Source organism: Anguilla rostrata, chromosome 8, assembly GCF_018555375.3.
Source record: "Anguilla rostrata isolate EN2019 chromosome 8, ASM1855537v3, whole genome shotgun sequence".
In the NCBI taxonomy this organism is placed as follows: Eukaryota; Metazoa; Chordata; class Actinopteri; order Anguilliformes; family Anguillidae; genus Anguilla; species Anguilla rostrata.
The window spans coordinates 22756716-22778681 of NC_057940.1; the positions used below are offsets into that span (position 1 = coordinate 22756716).

Consider the following 21966-nt stretch of genomic DNA (forward strand, 5'->3'; position numbering starts at 1 on the left):
CCTTTATTTACTGAAATTCTTTGTATTCAGGTGGTTGTCATTACAGTGCAATAGGGCTACACAGCTGAAATTCCCTTTTAAGCTTATGTGCTTCATACTTCACCGGGGAAAAAAAACAATACAAAGTATCTTATTCATCTCATTAAAAAACCAACTATCCATTTTAAGTGATTTCAAAGACACTATTTTGAGAAAACATCAGAATCCTCGAAAACCCTCTCTGCTGACATACACACTTAGTCAGAAATGAAGCCATTACCATTTTTTAAAAGCAGTGTTTTCGAAGGTACCTTAACGACACCGATCAAGCAAGGGTGGCACGGTACTCATAACTGAATTTCACAGCTTTGTGCCATTGGCCATGCTTATCACCACCTAATAGTTTTTTGTCTGGAATTTTCATTGTTTTATACAGTAAAATAAACACTTTCATGAGCTACAAAATTAGGGACCTTACAAAATGAACAATATGTGAGGTTCAAGGTAAATTCCCATCGGATCAGTCATATCCGACTGCTTTTTTTAAAATCACACAAGTTGAAATTGAAAAGCAGCAAGATGTCCTAACTACTACCAGTCAGTCCTAAAAGTATATCTAGTTGATCCAACAACTGACTCCAATCCTAATAAATGCATTAACTGTCAACACCAACAGCAATTCACTTTATTTTGAATATAACCTAAGACATGGCTATATTAATTATAAAAAAGAATGTCACATCAGATATTTGGTAAATAATTATAAGATGTAAGAAGCTAACTATTAAGTTCAGCAAGCTTGCCATTATTTCACATATGATAAAGTAGACTGAAATCAAACCATGTTTCTGTTCACTTACTAGCTATCCTGCAAAGAGCAGTCAGCTATCATTATTAAATCTGAAATGCTAGCTTGAACCAGTCTTACATTAAGCTTGTACTCACCAGATAGCCTACGTTATCTGACTAGCAACCAGTCAGTTGAATCCACAGATCAATAGCCACCTATCTACCAAATAAGCAGATAAAAACAACATGAAAGCAGTCCTACATCTCATTGTGATTATTGATCTTGGACATTTGAGTCCAGAACCCTCTCCTTTTTAGCAGCATGAAATTTTGAGGAGAAACTGATTTGTTTTTTTTTTTTTTTTTTTTTAAACCCCCCAAGCTCAAATTCTGATGAAATGATAAAAATGAATGGGAGCCAACGGGCACTTGGAGGTCAAATTAATTCAAATCTATGGCATCAAGTCAACTTCTAACTTTAAAACTAGCCAAATTAGCATGTTGCTGAGAATACACCCATCTGAACGACACCTGACACGGAAACAGTCAGACTCTTACACTACACTGAAAAAAATCTGTGCAATTGTGCAATGGCAGAATCAGATCTAAATCTGATGTGCTCCATAATAACTCCATAATGTTCATGACATTCATTGTAGGAAAAAAAAAACAGGACTTTTATTGCTTAAGCTCAATCCTCACTGAAATCTCTTTTCCATGTTCAGGTAAAAATGTGTTTATTAGGGTTTTATTTATTCTAGATTTTATTATTTATTACCTTTATCATTTTTTTTGTTTTACATTCCACCGCATTTGAGAAAAATGGGTACAATATCCACATGAATCCTCAATGTGAATAGTACTGAAATTTTAAAAGGAGTATTAACTGCAACTAACTGAACCTTGAACATTTCAGATATGCAATGCTTAAAAACCATCTTCCAGTGAGCTGGAGGTCTAACTGACATGCCATTTCTTAATCTCATTTACAGAGAGCTGTCTCTTTGTAAACCATGTTGGAAAACTTACCACTTCAAACAACATGGCTGTCATGAGCTAACCAATAACATTGACTTATTTCCAAGTTCCCATTACCAGTAGGGGAATGATCTACTGTATACTCTGCCACCACTCTGTAAAAATTTTGATTTCCATCTGAGGCAAGAGTCTTTAAAAATAATTGGACAAATCCAAAGAATCCACAAGAATCAGTGACAATATTTTGATATCTTGGACTGAGGATTTTTGGAAGACATCTGAAGTTACATATAGCCTACTGTACATGCATTCAGCCTAGTTTTCTCTATGGTAGTGTACTTGCTGAAGCTCTCACAAATTGAGGAAGATGGTGACTGGACATTATAAATGTTGAGTATAGAACAGAGGACATAAATATAAAACATTCTATAAAATGTAAAGATTAACCTGCTTACAAAATGCAGTTTCCAAAATAGTTTGCTAGTACACATGTGCAGTAGCATAAACATGTGTAGTGCCACACTACAGCCTGTTCATGAAGGTTGTATTGAATTAATTGTCTTTGGTTAAAAAAAATAAATTAAGATAAATAAAAAGCTGTAATTCTAAGCCAATTTTTGCTTCTAGGCTATAACTGACAAAGTTGAAACTTCATGGAACCTTTGGTGAGTGACCACACCTTCCCTCTAGTGGCCTGCACTACATTTTTAATTGACACATATTCTGAGTTCCTATATTACTAGAGCCAAATCCAGACAAAATATATTTTATGTCTCCAAATAATTATGAATCTCACTGTACATTTAGCTGTACTGAACATTTGGAACGTGCAATATTTTTTAATAAGCTCTGTAAACAAGTCAATTAAACAGTCTATGTGATGGCAACACCACTGTCAGAAAGGAAATGTGATCCCAAGACGTCCCAAGATGCTGTTAAGATATTTCTAAAAAAATAAATAAATAAATAAAATTTTCACTAGTGATAGGCATTTGCATGATTTTCTGTGCTCGATAACCTGAGGGAATTTTTGATATTTCAGTACTCATTTGCATTACGAAGGCTGTTAGAAAGGGTGGGCAGAGACAACAAAATGCTACATTTTTAAATTAATGTTAGCTAGGCCTATAGATCATCTATCGACATAAACACTTAGCAGGTCTACTGTGAATACAATAACCCATTAAAAACACTTGCAATCCATTTAAAAAATTTGACCAACACTTTCTTTTATTTGTAGGCTACTTGGTACAAGAAAAATGACTGAATCTCTGCGTTTCTTTGAGCTAGAATGTATGTATGCTTGCATGCATCCATTTCTCTCTCAAGACTTAATTATCTAATGATTCATAAATGTATGCATTACCCTTAACAGTTACTCATAACAAAGTACAAAAATAAATGATATCTCAACAAAAAATGTTTTCAACCTACAAAAGAAGTTACTCACACATACATTTCATGTGACACAAACTTTAAACGACCACATTCTCTGCAGATAAGATGAAAAAACACAGGGCCAAGTTACACAAAATAATTCAGGAAACATTGGGTAGCATTGCTTTGGAATAAAGCTTGTTTAAATTGAATGAGCTGGTTCAACCCTGGGTTGAACCATCTCACCACCCTGCCAACAAAGATAGCCTGGGGGAAACACTGGTTAGCTACTTTGCGTGCTAAGTGGCTAATGTCACAATCTCTGGCTAAATTCAGCATGTCATTGTTTTCAATTGTTGTTGCATTTTGTTGATATATTATTGCAAGCATCATTTCCTGTTGAGTGTAGTATACTCCTTTCTTTTGTTTGACCTTTGTAGTTAAGCTTACAGACTGACGTAAAATACTTGTCAGGATTTAGCTTCACTTGTGTGCTTTGTGAAATGCTTAAATTCTTCAACTCATCCATTTAAACCTGAGTGCCTTTACAGTACCTTGGAGTCTCGTGTCAAGTTGCCTATTCCCCCATACGAGACTGTAATACCCTCATGCGCTATGGTGTTCGTAAACTGCCTGTAAATTTTTCAATTTTAATTTCCATTTCAATTTTACTTCTGGGCTAAATGATCCTCCATAACTCTTGTCCTCTTAGCCATGAAAAAAATGAATACAATTGTATTTTTTTTTATCTAAAGAATGCATAAATTAGGACATTTTTATGTTAAAACTTATTTCTATCCAAGCACAAAATTGGAATAGACAGGGTATAAGTGTTAAGTTAGCCACAATGACACAGCAAACCGGCTGCGCTTAGGCACCACATCAGTACCTCAGAAAGCCAAGGAAAACCCCAATATCATCAGCTCTTCATTAAATGTGTCCCCGTCAGCAGAAGTACTCTGAAATCAAAGGCCGTCCTTTAATTTAAGCCGGATAAGATAATTGGAGGCCTGTTAATCTGGGCGCCTGAAAGCATCCTGAGGGCAGTAGTTATAGCCGACTTCCATAAATGGCATCAGGTCTTGATAGGTTTCTACAGACACAACTTAGAAATTAAAAACATTATGACATGCCACTAACATGATTACTATCACAGAGCAAAATGCTTACAGTTTATCACTGTCACTTTTCCCCCACTGAGGTAAGGAAATCAGGACCATGAAATAACTAGCCTAACTAGTATTCAGTAAGTAGCAGCAATCAGAGACAATTTCCCAAGGTGAAATGCTCAGGAGTTAATGGTACATGCAGAATTTTCAAAAGGAGGTATGTGGGGAAGCGTAAAATTGAATGGGATTCAACTGAAAATAGGAACTGTTAAGAAACAGAAAGAGACTGCCAAGATTCCAGCAACAATCCTTGTTTGTCCTTTGCTCACCTTTTTAGGTCAAATGACCTTATCTTCAGTAGGTTTTTATTGATGGTGTGGCATTCAGGCTTACTCTATACAGGCCTAAGTTATCAGCCGTTGAGTTCATTTTAATTACTTTCATTAATAAATCACATAACTCTTCTGTCCACAAAGGTGAGAAAAATCACCATCACCTTCGAAGGTGCAAGCCACAGTATTTTTAATTGAGCAGTTCAAATTCACATAAAATGGCGTTTCACAAATAATTTGGGGATTTAATTTTTTTCAACTGTGTCCGCATGTTAGCCACATTAAATTTTGATAATAAGCTGAAAAGTGGATGAGAGTGAGCACAGGATCTTTCCGCAAGTTTTCTGGATTATTCTGCTGCCTATATACAAACATTATTTCCCAATATATGTTACCAGCCTATTTTACCAGCCTGCCCACAGCCCTATAAAACTAATCCCATAATGTTCAAGGCAATTGGCACCTCAGAACCTACAGAAGGAATCCCTTAGTCTGTGCAATTATTAACATGATTATGAATTAAATCAACCACTATCTATAAATGGGCAAGATTCCCAATGAAAGCAATCCAGTAAAACACTGTATTATATTTAGCATTTCATTTTAAGCCTGTATGAACTCAATAGAGCAGCAGGCAGAAGAAGGTAATACCAGAAGGTATTCACACAGGACAAAAAAGCCAGCACCATCCACAGGACAAAAACGCCAGCAGCAAGATCAACAGTTACATGCGATTGCAAAACTGTTTTGCGTACATTTGAGACAACTGCAAGAAAAAAACGTCACAGACAGTGTAGGGCAACTCATTCATTGAAAAAATCACATACCCATAAACTATTTTAATACGAACAGCTGTTTTAAATTTAAAAAATCGTAAAGAACTATGTATGGGTACAAGAGATGCCCACAAAATTCAGTGACTTCCAACAATGCGCTCTACTAACAAAAAATACTAACCATGCGGAGTCCCAAAAGTCGCAAAGGTAAAGCTACGTGCTGCTTTCCTCTTTCAATCATGTCAGACATTTAGCGTGCTTATCCTTCAGTAGGCTACCAATTATTAATATATAGAAGGGCTAGAATATCTAGAATTTAGCAAACGTTATTCAAAACATGCTTCACCTACCATTCCAAACTTCAGAAACCTTGCTAGCTCAGTTTGACTACTGCAGCAGTGTACGACTAAAAAGAGAAATGCATCTTCCAGGGCAAATTAACGGTATAAACATGACACGAATATCTGGATAAATGACCAATGACCAATTCCAGTGACCTCCACTGTCACAGGTACCAGTAAAAGGCATACTAATTACAAAAAACCCACCATCCTTTCGATTCTCCCCGATATGAAACCCTTTAATTCCTGTAGACGTAGGAGACCGATCCATTTTAGCCAGCTTGCCATTTCAGCATGTGAGAACACTGATTAACCGGATCCATATTTATTTATTTTTCCTAAGATAAAAAGCAAAACCCCTGCACAAAAAGGCCTTTCAGCGAATTGCGCCATTGAGATGGAATCAGAAGCTATTAGCCATTGAGCAAAATGATGGGGACGTGCATCCGAATGACCATGTAAATAACGCCCATTGTACAATAAAACGAATAATGAGAAATATGAAGCCAAAACGTGATACACGTCGCTTTATTCTGATGCATAATTTGACTAAACGGGCTTATTTATAACGAATAAAACCATAAAGGTTATATAATCTCTGTATTTCCTGATTTCACTGCAGCCCTGTTTACGATAGCTAAGACAGCTAGCTGTAGCTTGCTAGCTAACCCGCACATAATGCAGCACTGCGCTCGTTTACCTGTAGGCGCGCTCCCCTCGCACAGTATTTTTTCTGTAGGGAATGATGTTGGTTCCGTTGTCCGGGATAATGTCGTTATTATTTTCTCCATTTGGGGACAGTGCTTGGGTGGGACCAGGCATTGGGGCTCTCCAAAACTGAAACGATTCCTGTTCAGTCTGTGCGGAAATTACGCTATGCTAAAGCACTGCTCGCTGTTTTACTGCTTATTCTTCACAAATCCTTGACGTCAAGCGCTGCCCCCAAAGCAGTAGCACAGGAGTCACGTGACTGTGGGGGTGGGGGTTCGCTATAGCAACCGGCGAATTCATCAAATGGAGGCTAGAATCTTGGGGCCTGTACGTATTGATACCGTGTATCAAACTCAACAATGGCGTTATTTTTAAACGGGTTTTTAAAATAAGAACGTAACTCCACCTGGATCTTTGCACCACAACTAATTGCCTTTTTGATGAGCAATTAAATTTTTTAACTTTACAATCAAACTGAATTAATTGCACAATAGTTCCGTTCAGTCCATTTAGCTAAATCAATAAATCTACTTCTGAAAATATATTAAACTAACCTAGCACTTGGCACCGGCTTCATCTAAAGAATGGGACATATTGTGATCAATATATCTGACAAAAAGGACTAAATCTAAAAACTAGCAGTCCCTCCGTAAAATAAAATAAAAAATACGTTGGTGGAATTGTGCTTAAAATAGAAATACTGTTTCACATTTCAGCAGTAAATTAGCGCTATAATGTAGGCCTACAGTGCACGCAGGTAATGACTGAAGCTTGGCCAGTTAAATGCCCAGTTTATATCACCTGAAATGTATGGTTCATACATGCTCAAATGACTTTGAATGGTTTTGCAAACGTTGACACTGCAGGTATTTTTATTACTTTTGATAAATTATTTCAAAGCAATAATTTATTGGATGAGCTATGCAGGAGTTGAAAAAAGAGCTAGAAGCTTAGTGTTCATAAAGTGTATTTAAGATTTAAGATGTAAAAGATAGTCATAGTGACAAAATTAGTTAACAGGATACCTTTAAAAAGCTACAGTAAGAAAACAAAAAATGACAGGTTTTTATGGTTATGAGGAGTTCCCCTCCACTTCTCATTGTCATAATTATTACTTGTCTGTAACCTGCAGAACATACTGGGATCTCTAGTAAATCTAAACCTATTAACTGATATTTCGCAGGCACAGCTATCTTCAGCCGGTCAATTCATTCACTGTAATAGGTAATACCATGGTTGGCGAACATGCACCATTTCAGTTAGGCCTACTACTCATTTAGGCCTTTTTATCTTCTTGGCTGGCACACCTACTGTCCCTATTAGACGTTCTGTTTGTAGCATATGCTTTACTCTGACAAACACAAACCTAATGCAGGGTTGTCAAAATAACACTCCTTTATGCAACTGAACACACGCATGCAGCCCAAAGTTATTTGGACAAATTACTTTGTTCCACCTTATAACATAAATGTCTAGAGTGGAATTCAAAACTGCCCCAATGATAAATTTCATTTAAATGAAAAAAATACATCAACCCACAGTAATATATTACAGCATATAGAACCTGACACTTTTCAGAAAGACTAAGACTGTGCATGGTTATTATGAATGCTGTCACAATAAAACGGTCAATTCTTCAGCATAACAAAAGGGACACTATAAATGATACCTGATGCAAAATTAAATGCTCAACCTTCTGGACTGGCTTAATTTTTTACTGAACATGATAAAGCAGTCACAGGCCCATCTATGTAGTCGAATACCCATCAGATGGTGGTCGCTTACAGTATGGGAAATTTGGGAATATGGAAAGCTTGGAAAGTCAACAGAATGGATGTAATTCCCTAAAAGCATGTCTGTATATACAAATGGAAGCAAAGCATTTTTTAATAAGCTTCCTCATAAATCTTAATTTCTAATTTCTTTACACAGTAACTAAAAGGGTCATTCCATTTCAAATCAAAGAAAATTTGGGAGGCTCATGTACTTTGTCTTGGGAACATTTACCGGACACAATGTATGAAATACTTGAGTTATTTTGCATGCACTTCAGTCCTCAACTACCAAACAGTCCATCAGGCCTCTCTATTTAAACACATAATCATTCATTTAATTGCACCAATCATTTCAGATAATCATTCAAATACCAATTATTCAGGCCCATGAGAATAACAACAAGTTTGTTTTAGAGACTTTTCCCACATTTGTCAGATTCAGCACAGTGTGTTAAAAAAATTTCTGTAAAAATTTAAATGCCCACCAAGTACCAATCAAGTGGGGGAGCGGGGGGCAGTGATGTTGATACAAAATAAGAAACAGATAGAAGTGCAAAATTAGGTTCAAGGCTAGCTTTTTGAGGAGCAACAAACAAAATAACTAGCTACCTAGCTATGTCAACGATAACTATGTGATATGGGCATTTTATTTAATGAAATGTTTGAATATTTCATTAAATAAATGAAATATTAAAATTAGAGCCCGACCGATGCCAGATTTTTGGGTCCGATGCCGATCCCGATTTTGGAGAGTCCTAGCCCACCGATTACCGATGTTTTGACCGATATTTTGTCAAAAAGTGCAACATTTTCAAATCAATTTGAAAAATTTATATTTTATTAAAGTTTCTATATTTAAGAACATTTAACTTATAAGCAAAAAAATAAATAAAAAAACACACAAAGAACTTAAAGAACATAAAAAGATGATTAAATTAAATTAAATATATATTAACGCCATCTTTAAGTGTGTGAAATCAAAATAACTCCACACCTTGCTTTTACTCCTTTCTTTTCCAGCCATCTATAAAAAATTAATTTAAAAAAAATATTATGAATATTTATGAATATTATTATTATTGTTGTTGTTATTAATTTGTTATTATTTCTTAGTATCTATTCTCAGTACATTAATTATATTTTCTTATTTTATTCCTACTACATGATCTCAAAGAGTAAGACTATCTAGCGAGCTTCCCTGTCCATAAGAATTAGGCGGTGAAAATAACTACAATGCGCTCTGACACGTGACTAGATGACACACTCGCTCGCAATAACGCATTAGCTATTGACACAGCCTCATTATTTCTTATTATATATTCTCAGTAAGTTAAATTAATTATATTTTCTTATTTTATTTCTACTACATGATCTCAAAGAGTAAGAGATTATCTAGCGGAGCTAAAGAGTGAATCAAGTGTAACGTTAGATGAAATTAAATTGACTGGATGAAATACGTGAAAAAAACAATGCGCTTTCGTGCAAGTTACCCGCGCTACCTGTTGGTTGATTCACTTCTCCAACAGCAATCCTTCTCTCATGTTATCACGACAAAGCTAGATAACATGGCATAAAATGATCCATGTTAGAAGTGTTTTAGCTGCGTTTTTACTGTCTGGTTAGCTTGCTACGATGACGCGTGACTAGATGACACACTCGCTTGCAATTTACACAGCCAACGCGTGATTGCATCATATAGTAGCTAATATCATTATCTCAGATAAAAAAAACAAATGTGTGATACGTTCAATCACCATTTTATTTTGGCTGGTTATTTATTTGAGAATACAGCGATGTCCTCTGGAAATGTCGATCCTACGCTGCTTATGAGCTCACTGCCACTTCATAAAGGCTTGCTAGCCAGCTAGCTTGCTAAAGTGAACCAAATATGTTAGCTAGCTCGCTCGCTTGATAATGAGGATTGATAAACATAGTGGTCGTATAAACGCATTTAATTAAAAACTTTCACTAAATATACATACCCTTCTTGCGGCAATCGAATCTGTGCATACAAGTCTTGCAGTGGAGAATATTTGATGAGGCACCAGTGACAAACGTCTTATTAGAGAAGTAGCGCGTCAGCGGCTGCAGTTCACACTTGTATTAGAGTTCCCTCTACTGGATAATTCTAGTAAATAGCAATTACAACGTTCGAACAGACAAGTACAGATAAATAATCATTGTTTTTTTGTTTATTATACTTATTAAAAAATCGGGGCATATCGGCGGCATAACTGCCGATCCCGATGTCGTCAAAAAAGTCAAATAATGGCCGATATATCGGCCAAACCGAAATATATCGGTCGGGCTCTAATTAAAATATGTGTCTTGCATTTAACACGGTTTCCCTTTGTCTAATATATAATTTTGTCTAAAGATCGGAAACCATTTAGTCTGACAAATATTCAATAATAGAGGAAATCAGGAAGCCGGCAAATACTTTTTCCTGACACAGTATTTCCTTTTATATGTAGGGTTATGTTCAAACTATCTTGTGTGGTGCAACACATTTTCTTTTAGAAGTGCGCAAGTAGAGATTTATGTTGCAGCCAGGCTTTGTTCTTACTTATGCACAGCTGGTGCAACCAGCCCCTGGTTCTGACTGCATGGTTCAGGAGGCAGTCTCATTGGTAGAGATTAGAGAATAACTTTCTAATGTAGATCAGTCTCTCAGATGGAGAAAGAATTGTATGCATAATGTCTGAGAGATGCATATGCACGAGATTTTGGGGATTCAAATTTTCAAGAATAATATCAGCAACACTTATCAATGCCTCTACTGAATCATAGATGGATTATCAATGGGCTGCTGGGTTTGGGATGCCTAAAGGGACGCCTGGAGGATAACAGCTAAAAATGAGGTTGACAGCCCAGAGGTTCACGTACTCAGCTATCTCTGAGCCATAATTACAGCAATACTTGTGTACTTTTCAAGATACATAAAATGGGAAAAACCTAATTTAACATGTGACACCCAAATCTCAACATCAACATGGAATTTAGTTTACAATGTTAGATTTCACACTATGAATAACTGAAGAACATTTCACAATGTGACAGGCCGAAACAGGTCCTATACAACACTGAATGCATTTCTATAGCTATTGATTGTTTCTTAATTTGTCCAGATATTTTGAGAACTACTCCATATCATGCTTAGTGGTTGACTTACCATATGCAGATTTTTAAACTCCATAATAAGGAATACCAAGAGGAAATTATATAGTTATATGCTTACTCTCTGACTAAGACTGTCAATGAGAAAAACAGTGGAAGGAAGTGAACTTCTTCTGCCTCCTCAACACGAGGTGAGAATTTTTTCTGTTAGACTTGCTAACATGCATGTTTGTCTTTCACTCTGATAACAAATTTAAATTGTTAATCTGTTAAATTGGTAATTGTTAATCCTCTTTGTAGAAAGACAGCCACTGATCTGTTTAGTAGAGAGCTCACAGTAGAGAGGGAGAACCCCTGGAGCATGAAACTCATTACACAGGTACAGGCTATAGCTCAGTGGGACAAGTCAATAAAATTTTGGCGCCCAAAATGGGGCTGAATATATCCAATTCCCACCCCAATTGGACATTCAAATGTACAATTACCTGCATATGCAACCGCATTCATGCTGCAAACCCCACTGTAATTTCAGGAGATTGTAGACATCCATGGTTATCTTCCTGTCACCAGCTGCTTCTTCACACGCCGTTCACACACTACGGTTAAGCTCATATAGAGCAGAATCAAAGGAAAAACTTGCATATGCAGCTTTGACTGCAATATATGGGCACCCGATCGACCAGCAGGGGTTGCCAGATAGCAATGAACGGGGAGCCCTATCTGACGGATCCATCCCATTCTCTGGGCTATGCAATCGCCAATTGCACCCTATGGACCTACTGGCCACAGTTAGCACTGGTACAGTCCAGATATTATCATGCATGATACCTTAACCGAATGAGCCGTCTAGCAGTCCTTAAGTCAAATTTGAAATTTCAAAGTCTCAGACAAGGAAATAATCAAAATGATTCACACAGGTAGGCTTCTGTCCATGCCAAACCTCAGAGAGTTTACTCAACCAGAACAAACAAGATGAGATGAGTATGCTTCCCAAAACTGCATTTTCAGAAGGAATTTGCGTCATGGCAATACATCTCAAGTGAAAACACAATAAATGCTAAACAGTGAGTCCAGGGAGTGAAACGTGGAACAGTGAACATTAGTGGGCAAGGTTGGCTACCAAACCATATACGATAACCACTTAATTGCACCTCTGATTCTGGGGTGCTATTTTTGCACCACTTGACTCAGTGGGAGGCCCCATCTGGAATGTGCTGAGCCCCTTCTCCCAGAAGGCATGTAAGCAAACTAGCACTGTAAGTGCATATTGTAGGCAAAACATTAAGTCTGAGGTATTTCCCAAAGAACATGGATACAGGAAATGTAACAAGTCAAGAAAAATTTTATTAATTGCAATCTTTTGTCGGGAACTTCAATTGTTTTTAAAAACTGTAACATCAGTACTTGCATAGGCAAAATAAAATTTTTGATCTTATAAAATGCATGGTTGGCAGGTAGGTCTGAGGTAAACGCTTGATTGCCTTCATAAGTTAAAGTATGTGTGTCATGGTCCTCTTATTTCAATTTCCACACTTTTATGGCATTTTCAACACTTCTTGTCACTTGAAATCCATTTCTTGGTCTGGAGTTTCAATATTTAGGCTACAGAATTTTAAATCATACAAAGTAAACACTTTACAGAGAAGTCTAAGATAAGCTCCAAGACTGCCTAAATAAATGGACTCCGAAATGAGTACTAGGAGCCAGTTTTTCGACGCACACCAAAGATGAAAGGAAGAGAAGTGATACTGTCAATTCCAATCCAATGTATAATGACTACGTATAATGCATTGTGAGACCAACGACGAACCCCAAAGAAAATACAGTTTGCTCACAGTCTAAAAGCAATTCAATGTATTTTGAATTCTAGGTGCACCAAGCCTGATGCACAAGTCCATTGCTAAAACTTGACTGCTGTCTGAAATTGATTGCTTGTTTGTCTCAAATTGACATTTGCACTACACTAAGGCACAAAATAACACGGCCAATTGCAATTCCTGCTAAATCAAACATAAACTAAGTCAAGCAAATTTGACTAACATTTGCCACAACTTCCAGAGGTTTCCCAGGAGTTTCCAAATTTAAGCCTCCATTCTCACAAGCCAACACCTGTTTTCTGTTTTCTTAAAATCTTATGAAAGATTAGACAGAGTAGTGATGTTTGCTGAAGTGAAAAACCTGTTATACTGAAATCTACCAAGAGATTGCCCACATTAAATGGCATTACAGTGGTTTAACTAGTTGTTTGCAAACTCTGCATAACTTTGTCTTCCTACATTGTAACACAGACAGCAAACACATGAAGTGATGTGGATAGCTGCTTTAACAACCCCTGTAACGCCAGCTAACCAGGTTAAGCTAGGTATCCTGCTACTAGCTGCCAGCTATTTATCCTTACATTCACAAAACATTAGCCTATATACAGTAGTATGTAACAGAGCAATATAATATTCTTGTAAAAGCCAGTACCAGTTAAACACACTCATTGGCGGCTACTTAAAGTTATCCAATTTAACAATGAAATGACTTTATAAAAAAGTTTTCCCTGCCTTTTACTCCTAATTTTGAATTCCGAATTGTATTCGGTGTCAGCACTCCGTGATGCATGATGCACAGGCATGTGCATGATGTGACCTGCTGATTCTCATCACACTGTAGTCTACAAGTCAGGCTTGCACAGACATGAGTCTGACCAGTGGGTTTTTTACTAGTGTGCAATGAAATGCTGTCATACCGGCCAACCAATTCCCTTCCTTACCCCTGATACTGCCCTGCAGGTCCAGAAGGGAAACTAGAGCATGGGGCCCACCCGTGCACTAGAACAGTGCCTTAACAGGATTAGCCACCAAGCAGCTCCACAAAGAACATTTTAAATTACTGTAAATGCCCAATTGTATTCATAGGGCCTTTCAATAAGTACAGGCACCTCCATGGATTTGTGAGAAAGCAGAAAGGTGAGTATGTTCCTTCTTCAATGCATGTGAAGCAAGTTACCAGTTGACCTATGAGGTCACAGCTTTGAAAGAGTCTTGCAGCCGCTGGTACAGGGACAGCGCCCCTCACTGACTAGAGGGGGTTTGCGTGTAGAATGGGCCTTCCCCCAAAAGTGAAATACTCTCTCCTTGGGCAATGTGGCAGCCAATTACAGGTCCCTCTCCAGGGCTCATGTCCAATCATTGGCATGGTCAAGATTTCATACCAGATAGTGAAATATCACTAAAATATGTTATCAAGAGTAAACATGTGGCAGCACAATTCTTTCCAGAATAAGATGTTTAAAGAAATTCATAAGGCTCATTTGTGCTGACAAACAGGCAGTCCTTTAAGTATGAATTCACCTCACTGGTGAAGTGACAGCTTAAAACATTTGGATTTAAGTGGGAGTCAGAGCCTTAAAGAGCTGCAGTGGACAGGTATCCTTTCAAATACTGTATGTGCATTAGTGTATCTGTGTGTTCATTAAAAAATACATGTAGGTACAAAATGTGCATTAGTGCCACCGTGTGCCCATAAAATGAAATGCACCAGATAATTAATTAATATACATATACACCGGCATCCAGAAAATTGCACATATTTGAGAATTATATATTTCAAAACCTGATTGAGTATCACATTGTATAATTACTACACACAAAGCACACAAATAATGCATTTACCTGCACCATTGTATCTTAAGAAAAATACAAATCCTGAAAATGGTCAGCTCCACCATTTTAACAATACAGCAAGCTGGTAAGTGTTGCACTTGGCTATTGTGAAGTGGTTCATTTCAATGAACGTGGATTACATAAATATTTTCATTGGTACAGTACTCACTCGCCAATGATTCTCAAGACTGGGCAAAAGTTAAATTGAAAATTAGCACCTGATAAGATATGAACTCAGGATCTGACAGGATTAATGTGCCATTTCATACTGTCATCTGGGCATAAATTTATTTAAATGGATTTAGTAAAAACTACCCTGCCAAAGGGCCCTGGGGTTCTACCAAAGAGCCAGACTGGGGATGTTCCTTTTTGGTATATTAGTTCACAACACAATAAAACTCAAACCGACTTTTATAGGCAAGAAACATTTTAGCATGCCACCCACCTCCATTTACCTCTATATACAGTACATACCTCACATAGCCTTGATTAAATATATATAATCTATTAATAAATTCTACCTTGATATCATTTGAACAATTCTATACTTGAGTTACAGAGGTTATAGTTTAAAACCTAGACCTGGGGACTCAGGGTTCAGGGTAAAAATAATTCTGATCTTCTGTTTACGGTCAGACTTAAATCAAATAGTCATTTTAAAATATGCTTCCACTCACCCTTTCACCTATGCACTGTGGTTATTTGTCCTCCACGGATCTGAAAGAAACGATACAGCCCTTCATTTAACCAAGCAGTAGAATGGTCCTGCATTTGGAATTGCAGATCTGGTAAATGGCAGTGTGGACTGTAACAGAGGCCTCACTGAGAGAGATGAACAATAGCAATCTGTTGCAGGAGACTCTGTGGTCTCCAGATGTTCCTTCTGTCACTGAGTCTGAGGTGGTACCAGCAGCCCAGTTTACAACATTCAGAAGCTTCTAATGACTTTATGGCGATAAAATGGCTAGTACACTGGCATTCTGGGGGTTGTTGCTGAAAGCAAGAAAATACAATTCAAGTAACGTTATGACTCCAGAGATTTCATATGTTTAATATGACCCAATTATTATTCAAAAACAAATTCTGTTTTCTTTGTTGGAAATATTTCAGACATATGACAGATGCAACCTGATACTTCTGTCCTCAAAGAAAGTACCAGCATAACATAAAAACTTACTGTGAATAAATGATAAAAATAAATCTGTTCATATCTACAGTCTTTTGGAGGACAGCATGTGCTTGTTTGTGCTCTACTGAATTGATAGTGGAGGTTCCTGAAATGAGAACTGAATTTTGCACACAAGTAAAACACAGCCTCCAACTTATAGCAACCTTGCTAACCCTGTATTAGTGAGGATTCCGTTCTCTAAATTTGTGAAAATGTGGTTCTTGCATAACAACACACATACATTCCAAAAGAAATGGCAGCTAGCTTTAAAAAAAAAAAAAATTAAGTGTTCATCCAGGGCCAAAATAATTTACGAGTAGTTCCCTGGGCTTTGAATCAGTTTTGTAGTTTGGGACAGCAAAACAGTAGTTTCAGGTGTCCTGACTATCTACTTATCCACCTGTCCCTGTTACATATTCTGCAATTACTTGAATAATTTGGTGACAACCATGCAATTGTTGTAAGGCTTCTAACATTCATAATGATATAACAACTTAATATCATCACCCTTAACTTACATTACACAACATAAAACATGATATCGCAACAAAAAAGTCTAACCCATAAAGCATGCACACTCCATACAATTGTAAAAACATAATTACTAAAATCTGTCAGAAAGCCAAGATGATGTCAAATTACAGCTAAACTTCAAACACTCTTCCAGAGAAATTGTCCCCATGCTTTCATATACTATGCAGTTTTTGGTATTTTTTTCCCATGTAACTTGGCCCTGGGATTGCCATCTCGTGAAACTGTAGTCTTTATGTGTATGATCAATACATAAAAACCTTGCTAGTTAGCAGAAAATCTCTGTGAATGAGGTTCACTTAAATGCTCATGGTAATGTACTTAAATATTCTCTTATTATTTTTATTATTATTATTATGCAAAAACAATGGCCTATGAGGCCTGCCAGATGCCAAGTTTTGAACTGAAAGTCTTTTAATTATTTGTGCTGGTCCAGCTTGACAATATAATGTCTGGTCTGAGTAATTGATGGACTATTAGTTTGTAATAAATTTGTTTGCCTGAAGGCCATTATTAGTTAATTAGCTGAATCATGAAATCATTTATTTAACTTTTTTGTGCAAATTAAATGTGATACAACTGCTCTCATTTTTAATGTGGGCATTTCCCACTGCTTCTAACAAAACGTACCATGCCCGTGCATAACATTTTTAAATACGGCAGCTTGTCCATGGTATTAAGTAATTGAACTGAATTTAACACGTGAGTGTTGCTTGAAAACATCGCTGCCGATCATCATCTGTTTTTAAATTAGTGCCAATTACTTTATCGCCTTAGATTATTTAGGTGGTGCAAATGGGATAATTGCTTTAGAAGGGGCTTGACAAAGAGGCAATCACAACCTCTAGCTGGCGGAGGAGTGAAGTGCAAAGCAAGAAAGCAAGGGGAAACAAACTGGCAGCCCTAATGATAAGAAAGCATTTTGAATAGTTTTTGAAACTAGACACATACAGACAGGTGACAAATCAAAGGAAAATCTGAATAAATGAGTGGAGAAACATAATGAATGCAGATGCTTCCATACAGGTGCACTGTATGATACAATTAAGCAATTAACATTCTATCATGCTCTGTGGAATGCATAAAAATGCTTAGCAGGCCCACTTGACCTTGATTTTTGATCAAGATGGCATGAAGAAAAGGTCTAAGTGACTTTGAAAGAGGGTTCATTATTGGGGCAAGGATAGCTGGAGCTTCAGTCACAAAGACTAGCTCAAATGGCTAGTGTTTCAATAGGAAAAATTACTAAAATGACATCCGTATTTAGATCTATGTGAAAGACATAAGTAAATGGGTTCAGAAATTATGGTCGAAAGCGAACATTCGATGACTGCGATGTCCATGCATTAGTGCAATATGTAAGGAAAAACAGAAGAGCAACTCAGAAGACTGAGAATGTCAATGCAGGACAAGATCAGACTGTGTCATAGAGAGGAATATTATAGTGGGGTTGCAGTGCATAAACCCCTCATTACAAAGATGAATGTGGATTTGAGAGTTCAATGGTGCAAAAACCATAGGCACTGGTCTACAGAGATGTGGCAAAAAGTGATATATTTTCAGATGAGTCATCCTTAACCATATACTCCACAAGTGAGCGAGTACATATGTGGCATACACCAAGAGAACATTTTAGGCTTGAATTCTTGACCCCTAGAGTGAGGCGGTTTGGTGGCTCTGTTATGCTATGGGGGGCATTTCCCTGGCATGGTTTGAGTCCACTTGTCCCCTTAGAGGGAAGGGTCACTGCAAATGAATACAAAGTTATTCTGAGTTATCACCTTAATCCTATGATGAAACATTTCTATCCTGATGGGAGTGATCTCTTTGAGGATGACGATGCCCCCATCCACAGGGCACGAGCAGGTCAATATAGTATTAATAGGCTACACGGAATGGTTTGACGAGTATGAAAATTAAGTGAATCATATGCTATGACCTTTGCAGTCACCAGATTTCAACCCAATTGAACACCTATGGGAGATTTTGGACCAACGTATTAGACAGCGCCCTCCACCACCATCATCAAAACACAAAACGAGGGAACATTTTTGTCAAGAATGGTGATCCATCCCTCCACTAGAGTTCCAGAGACTAGCAGAATCTATGCCAAGGCACATTGAAGCTGGTCTGGTGGTAAAACACCTTATTAAGATACTTTATGTTAGTTTTTACTTTAATTTGTCACCCGTCTGTATATGTCATCCTTTACACTTATATTAAATATGCATTCTTGTGTTGATGATCATCCTGTAATCCTCGGTATTGTACTTAATGTTCCAGGGTTCAGGTTTGTAATGTGAAGTACCAATCAATACCAAAGCAAGTAGTTACATATGCTGTATGGAATGGGCTAACTGAAGTTGGGAATGTTAAAGCCATACAGATAATTTCGCACAGGCCTGCACTTTGGGATTTGTCTGATGACATTTGAAGAAACTAAATGAAAGAAGAGATGGTGAGATGAATTATAGTGACTAGTTACATAATCTAATGTAGATAATGTAGCATAACGTGGGTAGCATTGCTCAGCAAGACTGCTATAGTGTTTAGTTTGTGTGAAAAATATCGGGAAAGTTTAGTTGTAAGTTTGCATAAATTTGCTATCAAGACTTCGGTTCGCAGGAAGATGAAATGAATCGCTCTGATCTTGGAATGCTTGGAATATACTTTCTTTATACATCTTTTTCCGGTGGAAACATTTTTGTGGAAATTACCTACAAAATTAGTTGAAGTCATTCCTTGTGAAGCAATTCGATATACAGAGGTGTGATTTATCCTTGGGGTTACTTTGTAATTAGCTTAGTTAGCTAGATTGCGAGCCGGCTACATTTGTAACGTGACAGCTAGCAAGTTTATTTCCCCTGTGCACAAGTTTGATCTCAATGAAAATCACTATAAATAGAACGATTGCATGAAGAAAAAATCCGATTAACGTTTGAAACTGGCGGAGATAATTCTTAGAGGCATCACTTGCCATTGCAATAATTAGGTTTGTCCAACTTAGCTTAGCATAGTAGCAGGCATGATAAACCGAAACCAAAGCCCACGTTGACACACCGGACTTGTATCTTTGATTTGCTGCTTTAAAAACACTGAGGTAAACGTGAACAGGATATACGCAATCACAATTGTGTGCTAAAGAGTAGCAGCTACTATTAATGTCAATATTAGAAAACATAGGTGATGCATCTTGGACTTCACTCACCAGTTCCCTCAGTTCACTGTTTCCTTGTGTACCAATAACGAGTAGCTGCTTTTTCTGATTTACTCCACCCTCGCTCTCACTTAATCACGTGATACCGCGAACCAACACACCAGGCGAATATTTTTAACACTGACGTGTAGCCTACTAATACTATATTGACCTGCTCATAGTATGAGGACCAACCATAGCATGCTTGTGCATTTCCGCGATTTTAAGAAAAGGGCCATAAACTGTTTGACATTTCACAATTTACAGCATGCGATTAGCTACTTTCCTACGGTCCATTGTTTCAATATATTTCCAAAAACGTGAAAAATGTCTGTCATTCTACGCTTCTACCCCCGAATTTTATATTTAAATTGTATGTCACACAATATGTTCAGAAAATCGATTTTATCGGTATTGAATAAGGGGGTTTTCATAATATTTTGGGTGTTGTTCCATAAAGCCATGTGTCACCAAATGATCTATGAATCAACGTATGAAATAAATGCTCATTGGTGCACCAGCAACGTTAAATCGAGAAGTAAAAGCCCACAAAAAGCAATGTTAAATCAAGACTTCAGCCATCTGGCAGAGGCAGGGTGCAGGGCACTACTACTACTACATTTGTACCTAGTCTTTAATTTTCAACCAAGATGTAAGCATATATGAGTGGACTGCAGTTCCCCAGGCATTTGCAAATGAGGCTTCACAAACAAGCATCAACCCCCCCCCCAGCAGTCTTCACTCCCAAGTAATAATGCCTGGAAATGATTATGTCATTATTATTATTATTATTATTATTATTATTATAGAAAGAAGAATAAGAATAATGATATGTTTTCCCCTTTACTAGTGTTGCTCATTTTCAGTTCACAGTAATGTGTGGAACTGTGTCTGCATTGTAATTGTACCTCTGCATGCATATGACATTGTTTAGCATAGCTTTTTTCAGTGTCAGAAAATGGAAGAAATGACAATTTATGTAAATTTACCAATGAGAAATGTATGCTATGTGGTCATGGTTTGTAGTATGGGGCGATAAACATCACTTACTGTAACTGTACTAAACTTTTTTTGGGTGGGAGGGGGTCTCACTTTTCTCATGCCTGGGTCTCTCCTTTCTCTCTGTCCACCCAAACTCACACATTCTGTAATCATTTTCTTTTCTTGGGATTATTTCATTTCTCCCCACTAGGAGTCAAACTGGCTTTGGAAAGACAATATTTGTATGATCAATATCTATCCTGATGGGAGGCCTGAGGGGTTGTACCTCATTAGATGGAACGATAGGGGCCTGAACCGGTTAGTCAAGAGGAAAAAAAAATCCTTTCTAAAATAATTTTTTTTTAAAATAAATAAATGACCTGGTTTATATTTGAACCAGTGAGTCATGTCTTGGATACAGAGCAGAGAGATTGGTTAGACCATGTGTATACATTTGGCAGGTGCAGCAATAGTGGAGGAGCACGATTATAGTTCTGCACTTTCAATTTAAATGTGTGGCCGAGAATGGCTATGGACAAGTTGTTATCCTTTGGGCTGAGATTCAAGGAAATTGATTAATTTTAGCAAACATCTATGACTCCATTGTTAATGACCATGGTTATTTTGGAGACTTGTAATGCAGAATGAATGGGATGGCAGGCCCGGTTTGAGTCCTTTCAACTCCTGCCTCTGTAAATATTCTGAGTGCTTTGTGAAAAATAAACCCAACAACAAAAGTTATACATTTAACCTTTCCCCTTTTAACATATTAGGGGTAAATTGACTCATTTGGAAAATGTGTTTGCATGTGTGGGAAGACTACCCACGGAAAACCATAGTTTAGAACTGCCTCATTGAAAAAAGCATCACCAGCAACACTGAGAACTTTTGCTATGAGTTTCAGTGACAGGTGGACAATGTATACATAATCACTGCTGTAAGTCCTACTCATACTTTTAAGGTTTGTGTTCTGTAAACTATTTATAATTATGTTTACCATTTGTATTCGTAATTATATACTGTGTATACGCTCGAGTATTCTACACTGTTGCTTTGTTTGTCATGTGTTAACATCAGGAGTGTGTTAAAATTCCAATTCTAGGTGCTGCTATAACCTTGACGCCCTCCAGTGGGAAAATGCATGACTGATGGCCCT

At 37.3% G+C, this 21966-nt stretch overlaps 1 protein-coding gene across 2 annotated transcripts in view; it reads right to left on the minus strand.

The window, feature by feature from the left end:
• mapre2 (microtubule-associated protein, RP/EB family, member 2) overlaps positions 1–19952 on the minus strand; it is a 36578-nt gene extending 16626 nt beyond the window's left edge. Inside the window, exons 1-2 of one of the 2 annotated variants that reach the window (XM_064347068.1) lie at positions 19842–19952; positions 15612–15651 (exon numbers count right to left, since the gene is read on the minus strand). Coding sequence is in view for 1 of the 2 variants with exons in the window: in XM_064347067.1 (XP_064203137.1) it covers positions 6382–6503 (122 nt within the window). In the remaining variant the exon portion in view is untranslated. Of the gene's footprint in view, positions 1–6381; positions 6628–15611; positions 15652–19841 lie in introns of those variants that run through there. The other variant, XM_064347067.1, reaches the window with a different exon arrangement.
• Positions 19953–21966: the final 2014 nt, after the last annotated feature.